Source organism: Catharus ustulatus, chromosome 3 (assembly GCF_009819885.2).
Source record: "Catharus ustulatus isolate bCatUst1 chromosome 3, bCatUst1.pri.v2, whole genome shotgun sequence".
NCBI classification, from domain to species: domain Eukaryota; kingdom Metazoa; phylum Chordata; class Aves; order Passeriformes; family Turdidae; genus Catharus; species Catharus ustulatus.
The window spans coordinates 98,809,284-98,831,519 of record NC_046223.1 but is presented as its reverse complement, the minus strand read 5'-3'; the positions used below and the strand labels follow the sequence as shown (position 1 = coordinate 98,831,519).

The window sequence follows — 22,236 nt, the reverse complement described above, 5'->3', positions numbered from 1 at the left end:
GCTGAGACTCTGGAAACTGACACTTCAGAGCCTTCAGCACCCAACTCTTTAGAAGAAAAAATGGCAGAAGTACAAAATCCCATCCTGGAAAATAGCTGTATTTAGCATGGGAGAAGTACATATTTTTATTTGCTTTCAAATGGAATGGATGGAATACATGCCTGCAGTAAACCTGTTAGAGGGATCAACTTCTACAGGATTCACTAAAGCTGCTCATCTACAGTAAACATGGATGGAACTCCGTGCTTCACTGTGGTTCCTTGGGCCAGACCACGGGTTAATACTTAACACGGGAATTTGAAATATTGTGAAGCTTGCTTTCTCTAGTAGGATACCCAAAATCTGGCTAAACAAAAACCTTCTAGAAAATCTCCTTGTAAAAAGGAAATAGCAACTTATTTAATGATTTCATCAATTTATATAAATAAATTAATCCCCTGGAACTTTTCTCTAGATTTAGCAGAAGCCACCATACTCTGAGAGAAAACACACCTATACTATAGCAGACTTTTTTTTAGTCTTAACTCTACCACTTAAAATACAACAAGCTGCAGAGGCAGGGAGGGAGAAACAGGAGTCAGTTCTGTATTTTTTCATTTAAAATTACATTTTTCATGAGTGATATTTTGGATGTGTGAGCGCTTAGTCATCCGTATGATACATGATTTGTGTCTTAATCCTGTGTTCACTATTTCTCTTTGAACCCAAATAATGGTTCTGTGTAACTGTCCTTCCCAAAGGCAATCCTTGTTCTGTATTCTGGGCTTCTAGAAATTTGTATAAAATACCATAGTGCTCCTTCCCATCTCCATAAAAAAAATACTGATTATAAAAATATTTCAGCCAGCTTGTTTGTCCTAGTAGAGGTGGTTAATTACTAAGTCACTAGATTGCTTGCTGAAAATCTGTCTCAAGGCTGAAACTTTTAAAGTGTTAACTGAATTTAATGTGAGTTTTGACTAAGTATCACTTTACAGGAAGATTCCTAAGCCTAGTGAAGGTAAACAACAATATCCTTTTATTTCCTTTGTTACCCCAGCAGCTCACGGATAAAGATTTAAGACTTTCAATCTTAGCCTTAATAAGTAGGAAACCATAGGCTGAATTCCTACATAGTCATAAATAGGAAAGCACAAACCATCATGTCCTCAATCTTATGAGTTATTTTACTTTCACTGGAATATCTGAAATGGTCCTTCTGGCATAGAATAACATCAGATTATGCCTAAATACTTCCACCTTTGAGGTTAGTGCATCAAAAAACCACATTTAGGATGTTTTGTCCCTAACTGCTCATAATTTTTCCCCATTTACTTTGTCAAAATATTAATAAAAGGAATCGAAAATAATTTTTCCAGAGTCAGTACTTAATTGTATCTGAAATAGTGTATTACTCTTTCTCCCTGAAAAGTGAAATAGCTATTAGCTTCCAATTCATTTTTTAGAAGTCAAAACTGATGGTAATGCAATAATGCATTACTGAATTTCTGTATTTAAGTATTCCTTTTACCATCTGCCTTTTCTAAGTGGGTTCTGAAGTTTTATGTCTGATTGAAATTTTAGCACAAAACAAACTTCATTAACACAAACACATCTATTCTACAGCATCTATTCATCCCCATTATGAAGTCTGCAACACACAGAGTGACACCAGGATTCCAACCTCCCCAAGAATAACAAGATCTTCTGTGGAAATTCATCTCTCTCCCAGAACATTGAGCAGATTACAACTACAAAGACTACAAGTTTGGAAGGCAGCAAGAGACAAAAAACAAGGCTGAATAAGAAAACAAATTTTATAGATCCAGTTTTACAGATAACGTGGTAGTGCTAGTTCATACCGATGCTCAGAATATTCCAAACACAAAAATCATTATGGTATCACTTATATTACTGATCTCAGTACATTTACATGTCTAAGGCAGACAGGAAGGGTCATATTCAGAAAAGCAGGCATAGACTTTTACAAAGCATTAACATTTTGCCCAAGAGCAGAACTGTCTTACTGGCCTTCTGCTAATTTAGTACTGTATTACAGATAGACTGTCTCTACACTGAACTATACTCTCAAAGAACACTTTTGGCAGGCTGTATATTCTCCTGAGTAAATCTGGAAACACTGTCTGAGACTCATGTAGGAACTGGGATTACAGCAAATTTCTCATCCATTGTATTGCATGGACTTGAGTATTTTACTATTGTGAGATACAAAATGTAATTTCACATGTCAGCTTTTAAGCTGGTATGTTTTCTTCTGTAAGTAAATGCTGTGTTACGTGTGCTTGTGTGTTAGGAACTGACCAGAAGAGCAAAGGAAGACTTAGCCAGTTCTATCAGGCAGCAGATCTTTTAGTCTAGCAGGCTCCATGTGAAACAGCTTCCATCCTAAGGCTGCCTAATTATACTGGGATGACACACCTAAGCTACACATCAATTTATTTCACACACTACCACTGAAAGCTGACTGACCTCAGTTCAAGTTAGCATTACATAAAAAGAAGCAAGGTGTTACTTTTGCAGTGCTTGTGAGAAAGCACTAGAAGAGTTTACAAGAAAATTTATCCTGAATTATATACTTTATAACTATACTGATGCATGACAAAGTGGTGGATCATGTAATCCAATTGAAACTTTTCTATATTTTTTTCATTAGATGAAAGAACAGCTAAAATTCAAAATTAAACTGAAGTGTTGAATGTAGAGGCATAATTTTACAATTTAAATACATCAATCAAGTAAACTTTACATATTTCAGGAGAAGCTAATTATTTCTTTTTAGAAATTATATGATGAAGCATTAATGATACTTGTCCAAGAATGCTTTACAACATCTAACACACTGCTCATAAACAGTTTCAAAGTCCTTTTCATTCCCCTAGAAAAGAAGAGAGGAAAAAGACTGTAAGAATAACAATACTGGCTAAAGAGCAAATACAAATTGCAGGCTGGTTTCTCCATCGTCAGTAATTGCAAACAACAGACATCAGTAAAAAATAAAAACAGTACAAATACTTGGTGATAGATTTGGCATATTTCTCTCTAATCTGAGCTCAGGAATTTCCACAAACTCTGTGACTTTGTATTCAACACTCCTGCATGACTTTCCTTCATGTATTTCTTCATTTTTGAGCTTTTTAAGTCTCTTCCTTTTTTATGTTCACACTAATCTGTCATGTTGAGTTTCGCAGTTTAATGAAGCACTGTGTGGAAACAAAAATCCCACAACAAACGTCTTTTTGTTTTGAACCTGCTTCCCACTAACACCATTTGATATTCTCTACTTCCTGGGTGATGAACAGCAATTCCTTATTCAGCTTTCCCCATGATATCAAGCTTTTATAGAATCCTACTGCATTTTCATCTACTTCTGCTTCCTAACCTGAAGAACATTAGACTAATTGTTCGTTCCTGGCTGGTATTACCCACATTTTTTCACCACCTGTGTCAATGGCTTTGTCTCTAACTTTCCTGATCACATCCTCTTTGCAAGGAGGCTGATCAAACAGGGTTTCACCCAATATTGAAAACATAGGTGCACTGCATTATTTAACATTTTAATTGCTGTTATAAGCACAATAACATTTTCCTTTCTTATCCCAGTAATTTATAGTTTTCTTAAGTCATTAAAAAAAAAGTTTACCCTTTACTTTGTGTAACATCAGATTATGTATCACATGCCAACTGTGGGATCTGGGAAGATTATATACTACAAACACACATTTTTAAATCAAGCCACCCAAAGAATTTCTTACACATACATAGTACGGATCTTCAATGATAAGCTGTTTCTGTGGATCATAAGTTCCAAGCAGCTCAATTTTGGCCTTGCAGTCTTTAACTTGGTTGCTTTTCCTGTTCAAATCTCTGTAAAAGAGAAAATAAAATTTTCCCCTGAATTTTCCTTCAGAATTTTGGCATCAGTACGAGATGTTCATGACTGTTTCTAGACAAAACAGACAAATAACGTGTCTGGACTCTGTCAATCCTGTGGACTTTATGCTGCTCCTTGTTTTTCTTTTTCTTGTTATGTGCGGTCTTGTTAAACTGGGTATGGAAGACAAATTGAATTCAGAGCATATACAAGCAGTCAGGCACTTGACCCACAGCTTAAAAAAACTTTGTAGCAGTAAGTTCATCAAGTTCTTCCTCAAATCAATTGTTAGTATCTTCACCACTCACCCTTAGCTTGTATTGAACAAAAAACAATGGAAATTATCTAGGTATTTTTCCAGAAGTACAAGTAAGATTCTCCTATTTGCTCAAAGCCACTGTTTTAGATTGGTATGTTCTAGCTCACATGAAATCCTACCACATTCAGTTAACAGAAAATGGTAAACCAGTTTTCCTTTTGATATACTTTAGCATTTCACCAGTTGTCACATCCTCTTCCTTCTACATTGCCTCTCATTGATAAAACATTCTAGTTTTGAGATGGCATTTCCCTATTTGCTTAAAAATGATCATCTGTTATCCCAAAGGCACTTAAAATGCACCTCTCATCATCTTCAGATTAAAGGCAGCTTAATACTATCATCTTCACAATGAACTCCCAGAACATACTAAATTATTTTAATATTACACATCTCCATACCAAATCATTTTACTTACTCACCATTAAAAAAGTCAAAGAAACCCCTTGTGAATACTTAGTCATAACCACATCAGTTTTAAGAAATTAAATTCAATTATTAATTCTGATTTAAAAATTAATTTCAGATAGTTTAGAAATAGCAATGAGTCCACAGCACGGGTTTTGCTTGAAGAAAAATCTGAGATCCTCATCAAGTTATTGCATGAATTTACAGTTTTTTCAATAAATTTTCTAGCCTTTTAGTATTAAAAAAATGTCAGACCATCTTCTTAAAGGCTTTTGGCATACTACTTAATGAACAGGAGAGGGTCAGAAGGCTCTGGTACTAAAGAAAAGATATGTCCCAAATTTTGCTTTTCTGATATGACAGGCATTCCATCAACACCTGGAATCAGCTTGCCCTCCTATGATACCTTGGGTTTTAGCTTTCATATTTTTTCAGATCCTCTGCTGCTTGGTGTGTAACTCTGAAACTTCATATTAGGTGTTAGTAAATTCTCTTCACGAGTAGTTAGACAAAACAATCCCGTTACCCAAAAAGCATAAACAACAGCGAAGGGAAGGGAGTAAGCCAGGGGGCTAAGACTTATAGCCTGGGGCTGTGGTTGGACAATTGACCCCAACATGTAGATGAACCAAAACTTACACAAGTAAAGAACTGTGACCAAGATCCATCTCGGATTTGACTTGGGTGTAGCCCTGGCTGGGCTCCTGCACTGCACAGAGTGTATCCTTTCAATAAATACCTATTTTATTCCTTTGGCTCTGACTAGTCTGTTCCAGGTCAGTCTTTCCAGGCATCACCTAGAGCTACAAATAAGCATTTCTAGGCAAAATGGTTGAACTCAGTGCAAACTAAAGGCAAAAACTTTAGCACAGCAGCAGCAATAACCCTGTTACAATTCTGATGTTTCTTCTGCTCCAGAGCTCATATAATATGAATTGTTAATTCAGACTTCCTTTTAAGAATTCAAGTGAAAATAGAAGGAAGCCTTGTCACGTCATTGCCTGAGACACTGCAACCAAGCCACGTGTTACATACCCTTCATTCATGAAGACTGTGGAAGAGAGCTTATTCAAGACATTCTAGAAAATTCAACCAAATCATACTTATTTCAGCAGTTAAGTGGTGCTGCTTCTAGAAAACTTTATGTGCTACTAATAGGGTCTTTATTTAAGTTTTGTTCTTGGTGTGGTTTGAGCCTTTTTAAACTAACTTGACAATAGCCCTTACAAGCACTTTAACACTTGTAGTTTATTAAATTTAGCTCTTTAATCCTCAATATGTATGTAAATGAGTAGAAATTTTGCTAGTGATATCCAAATTTTTACACTAGGCAGCTACTTAACCAGATCTTGCTAAAGTACACCTAACTAGAGCACTGCTAACAATAAAACAAGACTTCCACAAGCTAGCAATTTTGCTTATTTCAGAGCTCCCTCTCTTTCTATTAAAAAAGTAAAAAAATTGCACCAAATTTAATCCCTTCCAAATTCCCAGTTTGTCTTTTAACTGCCACATAATTAGAAAAACTGATCACTTCAATCAAGACAGTAAGTACATCCTCAATCTTAATTATACAGGCATCAGCTGTATATAGCACAAAGTAACTAAATTTCCATGTCCTTAATCCTTGAGTGGCATGTATCACACAAATAAACCATTGAGTTCTGGCTCATTAAACTTACTGGAAGTGAAGAATCCATCCATTAGCACATCATTCACACACGTGTAAAAAAAAAAAACAACAAACAAAGAAACCCCAACACAAGCTAAGCAGTAAAATGTGTCATCTGCCTTCAAAGTGACTTATGAGACATCACTACAAGTAATCCATGTGAATATATTCCATTTCTTCATACAGTACCTTAGATTGCTCTCATCCATACAAAGGATATGATCAAAGGTCTGAAAATCCTCTTTGGTAATCTAGAAGTAAAAATAGGTGCCTTAGCTTACAAACTGCATTAGATTACTAAAAAGGAGAAAAAAAGTGTTTTCAAATTCTATAGCTCTGATTTATTAAAAAAAGACACAGATGGAAGGAATAGAACTGCACCTTCATCAAATTTACAATAACTTAGAAGCTTTAAAATATACTCTATTGTGATTATTTATCCATTCCTGCAAGTATTCCACAAAAAAAGGCCAGCTATTTAACCAACCTTTTCTACTTTTTTTTTCTTCTACATTTCATGCATGAACTTAGAACACCATTAAAAGCCACCTTTCCAGTACTTTTCACCTACTAAAACTAAAGCGATTTCCAATCATGGGAGCCATGCAATAAAATAGTTAAAAATAAAACAGAAAAATTACTTTCTTCATAGGACAACAAAAATGTAGGTAACCTGGAATCAACTGCAATACTTCCAAACTAGCAATCAGCCACTGCACAAGAAAAGACACCAAGTGAAACTTAAAGTTGAAATATGATGGTATGAGTTACAATCTCTTAAATGCATCCACAGTAATTTAGACCATGTAAATTCACAAAATTTGTAGTATGATATGAAAAATTTTGGAATCTACTGTACATCTTCCTACCATCATATCATCTGCTCTTTTTTTTCTTGTAATTTATTGACTCCACAACATGAATAGCAATTACATTCTGAGATCTGAGTTCACAGTCATGTAGGCAAACACAGCAGATAAACCACTGACTTAAATACTAATGTAATCTTCTTGCTGTAAGGATGGCTACAGATGTTTGCCAGTTGTCATTTTATTTCTGTTCACATTTAGGCTTTAGTTTAGGGTAAAATCTTCCCAGACCATGCCCACAATGCTGGTATAAAATATCTGAACCAGGTCCATAATGAGAATGAAGAAACAGAATAAAATCTTTAATATCAGAGTTCATTTTAAAATTGCCTTTCATGCATAGTCGTATGTGAAGTATCATAACCAAGAAACTTGGGAAGGTCGCTCAGAACACATTTTTCTGGCAGGCATCCCTACGAAGGATGGGCTAGAGAAGTGAGTAAGCAAATAAACAGCTAAAAGGCAAAACACATTATCCTATAAGTCAGAGTTTTAACTTGTAAAAAATATTTATGTATTAAAAAAAAGATTTAGATGGCAAAACAGCCACTATATTTTTTTGTGCAAACAGATACTGATTAAGCTCCCATAACCAGGAGTAAGAAAAGACAGACAGAAATTATCATCAGAATAAAGCTATAAATGAAACATTACACACAAAGAGAATTGAAGAGGTGAGATGTGTCAGGAGTGCACATGAAAATAAAGAGTTAATGATGAAAACTAATGCAGACTTGTTTATTTTCACTGTAAAAATATTTGCTGTATTCATGCAGTGCCTCTGACCTATGAAAATATTTTTGCAGTGGAAATAGCTCTGTTTTCCTGGCAAATCTAATGAGGACTTCTACAAGCTGCTTCTGATTGCTGAACACTTGCCCCTGTGAAAATATGAGGGCACAGATTTCTTTGTTGTACAGACAAATGGAAGAATAAACTAGGAACACTTGACAATGTGACAGATATTACCCTATGACCAGCACTAACACAGTTCCAAATGCAGTCCTAAAACCAAGGTTACCATTTGGCTTTGTGCTTTTAAGCCCTAACACAGAGCCAGATGAAAAAAAAAAAAAAAGCTTTAATTGAGCAAACTCCAGTGAACTGAAGGTACTCTTCGAAACTACTAAAAGTAGTATTTTGGGGGATGAAATTGAGGACGCCAAAATTTAGATACATTTTCAGAAGTGTAGTGGAGAATTCAAGTAGTCAACTTTGGGTGAACTACGCAGATTAAAAAATTTTACATTTAAAAAATGCATATAACAATTATTAAATTATTAGTGAAACATTTTCCTTTATTTACAGAAGGTAAATCTCATTTTCTCTGTCTGCAATCCACAGAGAGGTAGTAATCCTCAAATTTATCCAGTTGTGAAACAGTATTTAATACAACCTGCTTCTAATCTCAATTTCATATTTAAGGCAAATGCATGGTATGAGTCACACCAAAATCAATTTTTGCCTCAGCATGAATAAAAGTGAAAATGATTATAACCTCTCTGGGTTGTGCATGAAGAATAAGAGCTTAGAGAATTTCATACAGCAACCTACCATTAACTAAAATGGTAACTTTATGTACAAATATATACATTTATTTTTATACTTCACTTTAACTTAGAAGATCACTGTATATGATGGCAGGACATTTATTATTCTCTTTTACATAAACGATTGTTGTAGTACTGAATTAAAAAAACCCTAAAATCCATGATTATCATAATTACACAAAAAAATTACATGAGAGAAGGTGCCTTTCACTGGGTGGGGAACAGTTTTCTGAAGGACTGAAGAGGATAATTGTACAAGGTACTTATCTTATGACAGTACTTTGAAGGCAACAGAAGATAAATCCCTACTCACTATTTCTGCAGCTTCTGTATTAAGTCTTCCTTAATCTGTTCTGAAACAAGTGTCACAGAAAATCCTTAAGTTTGTCTCTAAAAGTAAAACAAATACAGTTCCACTTGTACTAATGTGACCACTCTGAAAAGTCCTATTCTACACTGTCAAATACCTCTTTTTTCAGAAGTACCACAAGACCACATCAGGTCTGCAGTTCAGAGAATCAGCAGAGACCATCTGACAGAATTTAAGGAAAAAAAAACCAAATTTGGAGTTACATTGTTAACATCAGAGCAAAATAAAGTGTTACCTGTAGTTCAGGGATTTGAAGATTTTCTTTACAAAAGAAACTGTGTCTACTGGAATGATTTAGACAAATTTTCACCCTGTTAAGTCTTTCTTTTTATTGCCTCATTTTTAAATTTTCTCTCCCTGTATATGTAACATTTTAAGTTCTTCTGATTGAAAAATCTCTTCATTTGCCAGAATGTATAAGCAAATGTCTTCATTAAAGTGTTTTCATTCTTTTTCTGCCAAAGGAGGATACAAAGATTTGCTTCAAGACAGAGGATCAAGTTGTTTTGGGTCCTTGGCTTAAATTTAACTGAACATAAACCACTCTAGTAATACCTAGAAGAACAGTGCTCAAGTTTCCAAGGCATATCTTCTAAGAAGACAAACATGACACACTACTGTCATGACTGAAACACTGAGTGAATAATTTCAGTACCATTTAGCTTGTATATTGACAAATAATGATGTTTGTACACACTGATAAACAGTAAATCCAGACCTTGTAACAGGAAAAGATCACAACAGACTTTTTTAGTAATCACTCTAATAGTAAATTACTGAAAAATCTGAGATGGTGCTGTGCTTAATTCTGTTTCATATAAACAGAGATTAACATCAGCAGAGGTCAGCAGAGGGCAATTGACTAATTGAGAGAATTTATTTTTGAAAGTCAAAAAACTAAACATGTAGTCTTTGAAAAGTGAAGTAAGTAAATATGACCTCAGTGAGGTCTAGAAAAATTCTGAAGGGAACAGAAATGTAAGATAATAATAAGACTACTTGATCTTTTTGTCAATACAAAAACTAGTGGCGTAAACTCAAACTAAGTGAAGGTCAAGCCCTAAAGGAATATCTTATATCCAGAGAATAGTTAACTGAAGTAAATTATGTGCATTTATATGAGTGTCTGAATGATTTAAATAGATGCAGACACATTTACTTCCAATCTCTCTGGAATGCAGTATGAAAATACATGTTCTTTTGTTAATGAAAACAGATACGAGTTTAGGCAAAACTTAGAAGATTTCACTAAGTGGCAAACCTGCCTTTGACTTAAGAATGTTTGAAGGGTATGTTTTCCTCTGAAGATCCCACCAACTGTGCTACTAATTTTGAGTTTGAGTGCTTTTACTCTAATTTAGCACTCCAGATATTTTTAAAAGAGCTATATGCAAGCACAACCTTTTTGTGATGGATGACGGTGTATTCTACTTCTTTTTGGAACTACTAAATAAATATACAATTCCTTGCTGAAGGATGCATCACAGATTACTAGATTAAGTCCATTTTTAAAAAGTATTTCAAAAATCCTCAAAATACTAAACATTTGGAGGCAAGAGTTTTCTATAATGCAGAAACTGGTTCAATGCTTTCCAGTTATAGTTCCAATGAACCTTAATAACAAAAAACTCTAAGCTCAACTAGAAGAGTTAAGCCACTTTGGAGTCCTTTAAAAAACTGCACAGAGTATTTACAACTTGATGCTTAACCATGCATTGGTCAAATGACCTCTGTGACTGCAATGGTTAGGGCATGGGTATGAATAAGGAAGAAAATATACTCTCTTCTACCTGTCGTGCTTTATGTGCAGTCTCAATGCCATGATTTCTTAGACAACTTAAAGCCCTTGAATCTGGGAAGCGCCCCACGTTCCAGTCTGAAACAGCGGCACTGTCTGTCCTCCACTGTAACAACAAAACAAATACATATACAGATTGTAAGAAAATTAAGGTACAGTACCTGCCTGGCAATATGATTCATGGTAATGCCATGCTTCTTCATGCAATTCTGTCCTCGATAGTCAGGAGGGCTTCCTATTTCATAGGCAGATGTCGCTGCACTGTCTATCCTCCACTACAGAAAAACAAATTCATATTTTTATGTTTCTTTCCTCACTGCTTATATTTCTGACTGGCTATGAGACCGTTATTTCTTGGAATAGAACTCAATAGCTTACCTTATGTTCAAGCTTTTCATCACTTACAAGTTTTCTGAAAACTGCTTCAGCTATTGGAGAGCGACAGATGTTTCCTATGGAAACAAGAGATTCAAGTGAATTTTCAGACTACGGAAAACAAAAAAACAGTAATTGTGTGGATTTTGCAGCCCAGATCACATTAAAGATTTTTATTTACTCAGACAGAATGCAAATTGTGGATGTGAGAACCCAGAGTCCTGCGCCTGGGTTGGGGCCATCTCCAGTACAGACTGTGACATGAAGGGACTGAGAAAAGCCCGGTGGAGGACTTGGGGACACTGGCGGGTGGAAAGTTGGATATGAGCCAGCAGAGTGCACCCACAGCCCAGAAAGCCAACCATATTCTTGGCTGTATCCCAAGCAGCATGGCCAGCAGGTCGAGAGAGGAGATTCTGCCCCTCTACTCAGCTCTCATGAGACCCTACCTGTACTAGTACATCCAGTTCAGGGGCAACCAGGACAAGAAAGACATGAATCTGTTGGAGGCCCTCCAAAGGAGGGCCACAAAGATGATCAGAGGGCTGAGCACCTCTGAGTGAGAACTGAGGCTGTGCAGTCTGAAGAAGAAAAGGACTGGAGAGTTCAGATCTTACTGCAACCTTTCTATATATAAAGGTGGCTGTAGTGATAGGACAAGGGACAACGGCTTAAAAAGGAAATGGAGAAGACTTGTGTGGGACATTAACAAGAATTTTTTTTTTTTTTTTTTTACAGTGAGGGTGGTGAGACATTAGAACAGATTGCCCAGACAAATTGTGGTGTTCCATCCCTGGAAACGTCCAAGATCAGGCTGGATGGGGTTTTGAGCAACCTGGTCTACTGAAAAGTGTCCCTGCTTACAGCAGGAGGTTGAAACTAGACGAGATCATCTAGTTGATGGTCCCCTTCCACCCAAATCATTCTAGAATTCTATACTATCCACCGGTCTCTTGAACAAGACCAAAACACAGCCACCACCATTGTGAAAATGTAGCAAAATGGCTGAACAACCTGTAGTAGAAATGTTCTTGGTCACTGAAGTCAAGTCACTACAGGGGAAACTGAGTCCTCATCAGCCAGAAACCCATTCTAACCCTCAAAAATTGAATTCAATTACACAAGCTCTAAAAATATAACAGGGAAAAAAAATTCCAAACTTTTTAAACCCAAAATACAGAGAATTAGGAGCAAAACCTAACACATGGCAAAGCTTAAATGCTGTCAATCAGCCAACAAACAGTTAAGATACTTATTCAAATACATAAACAATCTTCCCTTTCAATGGCTCCAACTGCCCTAGCCACTTGATCTGACCTTATTTTCAAAAAGAACCTATTTGAACAATGCATTACAGCCCCATTAGAAAACAAAAATAATGGATCTACAGCATATTTGGTCTGAAATTGTAACTACAACTGTAACCATCTATGGCAGACCTCTTAAAAATGTATGCAGAAATTCATATTTGAAAAGAATGAAGTGTCTCAACAAGAAGAAAAAAGTCTATTTAACTATTACTTTAGCTCTTTCTACCTTTCCATCCTTCAGAAATTTTCAGTATCTAGATGGATATTCATATTTGATATGTCACACAGATGGCAGTAACTCATACACACAAATCTTTAGTTCTCATGAAACAAAATGTACAACTTTGCTCATCTCTGATTTTTAAGCAGATAAGCATAAAATACCAGAAATGGCAAAACTCATCTCTGTACCCTTAAATAAATCACTCTCCTACTACTGATTAAATTCTTTCCAAATCTCAAACTGTAAAAAGAAAAAACTGCCAATGAACAAAGCTAAATTTCCATCAGCAAAAAGAAACTTTCCCATGAGGCACTAATCTCATTTTCAAACAAAACACCAAAGTAGATATTTCACTGCTAAGGAGAGAAACTGGTATGACCTGGGCATTTAATAACCTGCAGTCACACGTGAACTATAAAAATCACAATGAGGGAAGTGAAGGTCTGAAACAACACAAATTGACTGTCAAAGATTTAGAGAACATCAAATCAACTAAAAGGCAAAAGGAACAGGCTAACCATTGAAAAACTGATCTTGCCAAAACAATAAAGCAGGAAAGTTTTGGGGCTCCCTATGTGATTAAGTGAGAAAAGAAGTTAGTACTATTAATTATGAAAACGCTTAAAATATGGTAGTAAAGTATAAAAATAATCTCAGTTTTTAAGTTAAGCATTAAACAATACAGTCTCGAAACATGGTAACATACAGCACAAGACAGAAAATAACCTTCCTATCAATTAACTCAATTCTTTGATATTGTAAGCATATGCAGCATTGCTCCTCTTACAAACACAACAAGTTCCATTTTAAAAAGCATCATTTATCTTAAAAGGCTAATCCAGATACTAATTTCCTGTGGTAGCATAAGACCTTCCAGTTTCAACTTATTCCTGGAAGTCTCTGCTCATCTGATCTTGGTTAACACTAGTCTCTGTCTTTCCTTCAACAGATACAGAACCCTTGCCAAGCATAGCTGTGCTAAACTAAATAAACCAATCTCTTCATGAAATTAACTGACCTTATCTAATCACTCCAGTTAAGTCAGATCGCCTCTTCTTCTAATTTGAATTTACTTTTCTTGAATACTGACAAATAAAACAACATTACACTACAGGAAAAGTTTGCTTCAATTTGTTTTTGAAATAAAACAAAAGTCTGTAATAAGTACTTAGAATTTTTATTTTCGAAAATAACCTGAGAACTTCTACAATCACCTCTGACTCATTCACAAGCTTCAAATTTAAGATTATAACCCCCTATTCATAATTTTTCCATTTCCTCTCTTTCTCTGTTACTTCAAGTATGTCTCCATTACACCAGTTGTTGAGGCCATCCATTTCTTCTGTGTATGAATGATCCCACGTAACTGTGCACGAACAGTAACCTTCATTACTACACTCATCATTTCAGTAAAAAACAATGATTAACATTCTTGGACCTAGTAATTCATTAACTAGCTCCCAGAATTTCAAAACAGTGGTTTAGAAATAAATCCCTCATGCCTTTTTCCATTTTTTTAGCATTCTGCTTCATATGGATTGAACTTGTTCCAAATTTTCACTCTTCTACAGCTTGCTCACTTCTTAAAATAAATGCCATAAATATAATCTTTCATGATATTATATAAGATACTATAATGAACAGCACCCCTGATTAAACATGATCACTCATGATTAAACATATTAACTACCACTTCTAGCAGTAACTAGAAACTTCAGTTGTATAATTTTGAAACCAACATTTAACCCAGTTTGTGACTTAAAAATTAATGTCTTCCCTGATGACACATTCCAGATATTAGCAGAGGTATGAACACTCTTAGGGAATTTCAATCAGCATTCAAATCTATTCTTGGGAACTACAGACAGAATCACAGAACTGACTGAACAGAAGCTCTGTTCCCCACATAGTCTGCAATATCATTTTCCTCCTAAACAACTTTTACCCATGCTACTCCTTGAACTGTTATAATTCATCTCAAGATTGACGTAAAAGCCCTATTTTATCCCACTAACACATGCAAACTTAATCCTTGTTTTCCAATCACTTTCCTCACTAATTTCTATCCATAATCAGATACAGTTTTACATCCCACACCGGTTTCCCAAGCTTTGTTGAGGTTCCTCACAGAGTACAGTATTTCCTAAGTTATGGATTAACAAACATATTTGGAGAGAGAATGGTAAATTTCACAAAGAGAATCATAGGGCAATTACCTTCCTCCTTGGACTTGAACCATTCTTTTCCTTAAATGTTATCTACACCTTATCTTCACTACCTATCCTCCTCTGGTGTTCCTTTCCTCTTTGTTGCATTTCCAATGATCTGATCATGCTGGCTTTACGTAGAAGGTAGCAGCATTTGAGTTCTCAAAATATCCATCTTCTCCCTTCATTTTTTTTTTTGCATATCAAGTTCTTTAAGTTGTAGTGACACTTTCTATCATAGAAAACTAGTGGCAAACTACCTAGAGTCCACCAACTGTAATTAATCCTACAAGTATATCCAAACACAATGATTCAAGGACTTGAGAGTTCAATCACAAAATCAGTACTGGAACCATTTGTCAATCACTTTCAGTAAGTCATATGTTCTCATTCATTTTCTATGCACAAGGCCTCCAGTGACAGTGGCCTAATTTTTTGAGTTCTTACTCTGGTCTCCGCACTAATCTTTGACTCACTTTCACATAGAAATGGAAGCTCTGTTTCTACTGGCAGGAGAGACAACTTGAATCCATTTCACACTCAGTTCCATTGCCCATCTCTGAGTATGCTGATCCAATAATTTATTCTCTCAATTGATTTTGTATCTTAATTGTTCCTTATTCAGGTCCCTACTTCTTTCAGAGCTTCCCCAAATGCAAACAAATGCTTTTTGCTTGTTCCTTTCTTTTTCTGTCTGCTGTTACCTACAAAAGTTTTACTAGTCTGCACCCTCTCACATCAAAATGACTGGAATATGCTACCCAGCATCATTTGCATCATTCATCAGGTCCCCTTCACAAGTGTTTAAAACTGACCAGTAACTTTATTCCATTCTGTACTCAAATTCCTGTCAGAACTTCATCACAAGTCCTAGTTCTTTCCATCTTGGCACATTCAGCATTCAATTGCTTTTGTGAGGAACCATTGAAGGCACAGATTTTTGTTCAGATTGCCTGGTCTTTGCATTTGTGTCTCAAAAAACTTTCCTTGCAGCAAGAGTAATTATCCTAAATTATTCAACTGTTGATACATCATACTTTTCTAATAAACCTAAAGGTCCATCACCAAAAAACAAGTTTTCAACACGTAAGCACGCAGTTACAACCATCAGACCCTTAACATGGTTTAAGCATAGATTTTTCAGTTCCAAGATTACTTTTACAACCACACTTTCAACTCTCTAGACTACTGCATAACTTTGAAACATAGATTAAATAACACACTGTATTCTTACAGCTGTATTACCAATACTGCATAGAAGAAAGGTAATTTTTCTTACATTTATCTAACATTCTCTTATTTATTAAAAAAATGTATTATTTCTCTTTGTCAACTTGCCAAGAACTCTCATTACAGCAACTGTTTTTCATTACTTCAGTGTCTTACCCAACCTATTGCTTTTCCATTAATCAGCTGTAAACAGCACTTTGCCCCATGAAACAGTATTTGGCTATATCTAAATGCATGCAATGAACTGTGGTAACTGAACCAGGAAACTCAAATCTCTCTGTAACTGTCATCTAACATCCTCATACCCACTAAGTTAGTTGCCATTTCAGAAATAATTTTATGCAGACTAGATCCCCAGGGACAATACTTGTACTCAGTGATTCACAACATGCGTTAATCTTCTGAAGACCTAGCCAAACTCACTTTGCTCAACAGTACACCCATCTTATAACTGCTCCTCCATCTCTGGAGGAGATCAGAAAGCCTGGTCTAAGATAGTCAGTCAGCTTGTTGTGTTACAGTGGAGGAACTGTCAGAGAGAAAGAGGCAGACTTTATATAACGCAGCATCATATTAAGCCCATTTCTGGAAGGCAACTATTAATTACACGAGCTATGTAAGTGTAAAATGAGCAAAGTACGTTTTGGTTCACCTCCACTTTTAATTATTTCTTTTCTTAAATGAAAAAAAATATTTTCTGGTGCCTTTTCATATGTAATTATATATGTTGCTGGGTATTTCAATTATTTCTCAGTGATGAGGAATCCTTATCATTAATGCAGTTGTGCACATTAACTAGATTGTATTTTGTTGTGTAATGACTATCTGCTTATTTCATTACAAAGAACACAATCAATAGACATTTCATTCAAAACAATGTAGAAAGAAAATGCAGTTTTTCATGAAGAAATGTCCTTTCTGGAATCCACTCTCACTACATGTGGCAAACTTTAGAATTAATGTACTGCACTGACCAGCAAAGAACACTACAGTTAAATGCAGTTGTAGAAATCTGTTTAGTACTTTTCAACAATAATCTCAGCTATTATTTCTAGCAAAATTTAGGAGGAAAAAGGTATCACTCTTGAAGAATAACAAAAAAAAATTAAACGAACTTAGGAACAAGAAACAAGTTGCCTACAAAATTTAACTGAGAAGAGTGCATATTTCACTGGAAAAAAATAAGTGCTTAACATGTCAATTAAGTTTTTTACACCACATATCACTAAGGTTTTATTTTTTTATAACCTAATAACACAGAAGAAGAAATTTAAAAGCTATTTACATTTGATTAAAACAATCCATTCTATTAACATTGGTAGGGATTGGTACTTGTCCACTCTTTCCTCGTGTCTAGTAATTAATACAAACTATTATATTATATTACACTAAAAAGAGCTCCTGTATTACAACCTTGTTATAGTGCAAATCACCATTGCGGGCTTACAAACCCACACATATTAATTATTTCACAAAATCATAGAATAGCTTCGGTTGGAAAGGACCCTGAAGATCACATCTGACTGTTAACCCAGCACTGCCAAGTCCACCACTAACTCATGTCCTCAAGCACCATGTATACAAGTCTTTTAAATACCTATGGAGCCTCAACTATTTTTCTGGGGAGCCCCTTCCAATGCTTGACAACCCTTTTGCGATGAAATTTTTCCTAATACCAAATTTAAACCTTCCCTGGTGCAACTTAGAGATGTTTCCTCTCATCTTGTCTCTGTTAACTTATTTCAGGTATTGTAGAGAGTGGGTCTCTCCTGAACCTCCTTCTCTTCAGGCAAAACAACTCCAGCTCCCATAGCCACCCCTCATCAGACTTGTGCTCCAGACCTTTCACCAGCTTTGCTCCCCTTCTCTGGACACACTCCAGCACTTCAATGTTTTTATTGACTGAGGAGCTCAGAACAGGATACAGCACTTGAGATGCAGTCTCACCATTGCCAAGTACAGGGGGACAATCACTGCCTTGCTCCTGCTGGCCACACCATTGCTGATACAGGCCAGGATGCCATTGGCCTGCTTGCCCACCTGGGCACTGTTGGCTCGTGTTCAGCTCTGGTCAACAAGCACTCCCAGGTCATTTTCCACCAGGCAGCTTTGCAGACACTCTGCCTCAGCCTGCAGCACTGCAGGGGGCTGTTGTGATCCAAGGGCAGAACCCAGCATTTGGTCTTGCTGAACCTCCTACAGCTGGATTGGATCCAGCCTGTCCACCTCCCTCTGCAGAGCCTTTCTACTCTCCAGCAGAACAACACTCCCACCCAACCTGGTGCTGTCTGTCTGTGAACTGACTACAGCAGCCCTCAATCCCCTTGTCCAGATTACTGATTAGGATATTAAACAGGACTGATCCAAATACTGAGCCCTGGGGAACCACTACTCATGACTGGCTGTAAATCCATTCACCTCTACTTTGGGCCCACACACAGAGTTTTTTACCCAGGAAACAGTGCACCCATCCAAGCCCTAAGTAGCCAGTTTTTCTAGGAGAATGCTGTGGGAAATGGTGTTAAAGGTTATAGTGAAGTTCAGATAGATAAAATACTGCTTTCTCATCCACTAGGCAGGTCACTTGGTCACAGAAGATCAGGTCCTTCAAGCAAGACTTGCCTTTCCTAAACCCATCCTGCATGGGTCTGATGGCCTGGCTGTCCTGTGCCACGTGATGGCACTCATGATGATCTGCTCTATGACCTTCCTTGGCACCAACATCAGGCTGGTAGGCCTGCAGCTCCCCAGGTCATTCTTCCAAACCTTCCTGTAGATGAGTGTCACGTTTGCCAACCTCTGGTCAACCAGAACCTCCCCAGCTGAGCAAGACAGATGGCAAATGATTGAAAGCAGCTCAGTGAGCACTTCCAGCAGCTCCCTCAGTACAGGAAATACGGCTGGAAGGGAGCCTGTCAGAAAAAGAGATGCTGGTTGACACCCACCTGTTGGCAATGTGCCCATGTGGCCAAGCAAGCCAGTGACATCTGGGCCTGTGTCAGCAATGGTGTGGCCAGCAAGACCAGGGCAGTGATTGTCTCCCTGTATTCAGTACTGGTGAGGCCACACCTTTAATCTTATGTTCAGTTCTGAGTTCAAGACACTGAGTTCAAGACACTGAGGTGCTGGAGTGTGTCCAGAGAAGGGCACCAAGGCTGGTGAAGGGTCTGGAACACAAGTCCTGTGAGAAGCAGCTGAGAGAGGTGGGATTGTGTAAGCCGGAGGAAAGGAGGCTCAGGGAGACCTTATTGCTCTCTACAATACCTGAGACTGTAGACAGGTGGGAGTTGTCTCTTCCCAGGCCACTCAGAAGAAAAAATGGACTCAAGCTGCACCAGGGGATGGTTGGGTTGGACAGTAGGAAGAAATTTTTCACTGAAAGAGTGGTTAAGAATTGAAAGGAGCTGCCCAGCAGGTGAGGGAGTCCTTGTCCCTGAAGTGCTCAAGAACTAACTGAATGTGGCACTTAGTGCTATGGTTTAGTTGACAGACTGGTGTTTGGTTAAAGGTTGGACTTGATGATCTGGCAAGTCTTTTCCAACCTTAGTGAATTTGTCAATCTATTCTGTGAATCTGTGATACTACTTTCCATCCTTGTTTTCCAGCTCAGGGAGCTGGTATACAGAGGTGACCTGATCTTAGTGTCCAAGACTGAGGCAAAGAAGGCATCAAATTCTTCAGCCTTTTCCTCATCCTTTGTCACTATTTCCTCCTGCATTCAACAAAGACGCAGATTCTACTTAGCCTCCTTTTGCTGCTGATGTATTTATAGAAATATTTTCTTTTGTCTTTTATGGCAGTAAACACTTTCAAGTTCTAGCTGGGTTTTGGACCTTCTCATTTTTCTCCCTTCATAACCTCATTTTATCCTTCAGTCCTCCTGAGTTTCCTGCCCCTTCTTCCAAAGGTCATCATTTCTCCTTTCTTCCTTCAGTTCCAGCCTGAACTCCCAGTTCAGCCATGCTCGTCTTCCTACCCACTGGCTCACCCTTCAGCACACAGGGATGGCAACTACCACTATCTTTAGAACATCATGTTTGGGAAGGAAGATTCATATTAATTAAGATGCTTTCATACAACAACATTTGTATTGACCAGTAGCTTCTAAACACACAGCAACTGATAATCCCTTACTAAAGAATGTTTTCCCTGGATTATTATTAAGGCTTGATTTTTACTCCAAGGTAAACATCAGAACATATTTCACAAAACTAAATTCTTGTTTTGCCATTGAACTAATCTGCATGTCTCCTATTACAACAACAAAAAATGTAGACAGCAAAAAGCCCAAACATTAACTAATGTTTTGCAATAGGCTTGGCAAAATGTCAGGGATTCATAGTACGTGGGTAAGATTATGTGGCTAGGAAGCAGAAAACGTTAACAGCCTGCCTAGATCAGAGCAGAGCCATCCAGCTTGTTATGCACTGAAGAAAGCAGAAGTTTAGAGAAAGCACATACAAAATGGGGTATGGCTCTGTAATCAATGTAGTCAGGCTAGCTATTTGTTGGTTGCTATTATCTTGCTTACCAGTAATTAATTTTCCTAAACTCCAGAAAAGCACTCAGGTGATTTCTGATCCCATTTACACTTCCATTTTCTGGGACTTTGCGTGACAAGATTTACAACTTAATCATACAAAATATCAGTAAAAGAAAGTTTCCTATTTCTTCATTTTGGTAGCCTTTCAAAAAAATTATTCTTTTCACTCATTTTCATACCAGATCAATAATTTCATTATTAGATCCTAAAGATCAGCCTCCACCAAGTTATTTTTCTTATTTAAAGTCCTACCCTTCTTTCCCTCTTTCTAGACTGGCTCTAATACTAACTTCAGTGGTTCTTGCTGTGTTTTTCTCTCCCTTTCCCATGGCAGGTGTTCCCAACAGCAAGCCTGAGGGCAGGCTCCCCATTCTTATTCCACTGTTCCAGAAGCCAAGTGCTGCACAACCCATCTCAGAAAGCTGTTCAAAGCCACCTCTCCGTGCTGCCCCCAAGCAGCAGCCTTAGGTCAGAGCTAGTTTATGCCTATTTAGGTGTTGCACTTCCCCACACAGAGCGTTTGTCAACACAGTGTTTTATTTCCTTTACTGTTTCCTACTGATTTCACAGAATCACAGAACTATTAGTGTTGGAAGGGACCTGTGGACATTAGCCAGTCCAATCCCCCTGTCGAGGCAGGGCCACCTAGAGCAAGTTACACAGGTGGGTTTGGAACGTCTCTAGAGAGGGAGACTCCACGACCACCCTTGGGCAACCTGTTCCAGGGCTCCGCCACCCTCAACACTAAAGCTTCCTCGTTGTTCCTCTAACAAAAAAGGCGCAGGTGTATTCTGCCTCCCTTCCTAGCTACTACTCCGGCCCTCCCCGACAAGGCAAACCCGCGGAACCGTCCGAGGGCGGGACGCCTGCGGCACCGCGGCGGGCCTACCGCACTTCCCCCGGTCCCGGCCCTCGCCCCACCGCGCTCCCGCCTCACCCTGCCGCTGCCCCGGGCCGAGGAGCGGCGGGCGCAGAGCAGGAGCGACGGGCGCAGCACGGGAGCGGCCGTCCCTCGCCCCGCTCACCCAGGCACACGAACAGCACCGACTTCGCCTCCCCCGCCGCCATCTTCGCTCAGGGGACCTCGCGGCTGTCGCGCCGCGCGCGCCTCGCTTTACGGCACTGGCTGTTATAGGTGGCTGAGAGACTTGCCAGTTTCGAGGGGGGGAAGAGGAGCCAAGTGTGGAACGCGCCCGGGCCGGCGGGAAGGGAGGGACGGGACGGCACCGGGCAGCGCCGCTGCCGCCGAGGAGCCGCTGGCGGGAAGGGGAGCGGGCGCTTCGCAATCGCCCCGGCCCCGCCCGCCTCACCTGCGGCAGGTGCGCGGCTCAGCGGGGCCGCCCCGGCGCCGCCCAGTGAAGCTGCGGCGGCAGCGGCGGCAGGAGAGAGGAAGCGAGGGGGGAGCGGGGGAGCGGGGGAGCCCCGGCCCGGGCAGGAGTGAGTATCCCGCGGGGCAGGTGGGCTCCTCGGCTGGGCAGGAGTGAGGATCCC

The 22,236-nt window shown here is 38.4% G+C and overlaps 2 protein-coding genes across 4 annotated transcripts in view; one reads left to right on the top strand and one right to left on the bottom strand.

Moving 5' to 3' along the window:
• Positions 1 to 1,780: 1,780 nt before the first annotated feature.
• On the bottom strand, positions 1,781 to 21,914 carry ACP1 (acid phosphatase 1). 2 transcript variants are annotated; one of them, XM_033054168.2, is made up of 6 exons: positions 21,771 to 21,914; positions 11,236 to 11,309; positions 10,850 to 10,963; positions 6,460 to 6,521; positions 3,759 to 3,864; positions 1,781 to 2,875 (listed from the first exon to the last, which is right to left on the bottom strand). In XM_033054168.2, the coding sequence occupies exons 1-6, from the start codon at positions 21,811 to 21,813 to the stop codon at positions 2,798 to 2,800; spliced, it is 477 nt and encodes a 158-aa protein (XP_032910059.1). In that variant the 5' UTR covers positions 21,814 to 21,914; the 3' UTR covers positions 1,781 to 2,797. The 2 variants fall into 2 exon arrangements, with proteins under 2 accessions (XP_032910059.1, XP_032910058.1); XM_033054167.2 differs by lacking the exon at positions 10,850 to 10,963 and adding an exon at positions 11,019 to 11,132 and having other exon boundaries at positions 21,771 to 21,909.
• Positions 21,915 to 22,156: 242 nt separating this feature from the next.
• Positions 22,157 to 22,236, top strand: part of SH3YL1 (SH3 and SYLF domain containing 1) — a 51,525-nt gene continuing 51,445 nt past the window's right edge. Inside the window, exon 1 of one of the 2 annotated variants that reach the window (XM_033054162.1) lies at positions 22,157 to 22,182. In XM_033054162.1, the coding sequence (XP_032910053.1) occupies position 22,182 (1 nt within the window). In that variant the 5' untranslated portion in view covers positions 22,157 to 22,181. Of the gene's footprint in view, positions 22,226 to 22,236 lie in introns of both variants that reach the window. The other variant, XM_033054163.1, reaches the window with a different exon arrangement.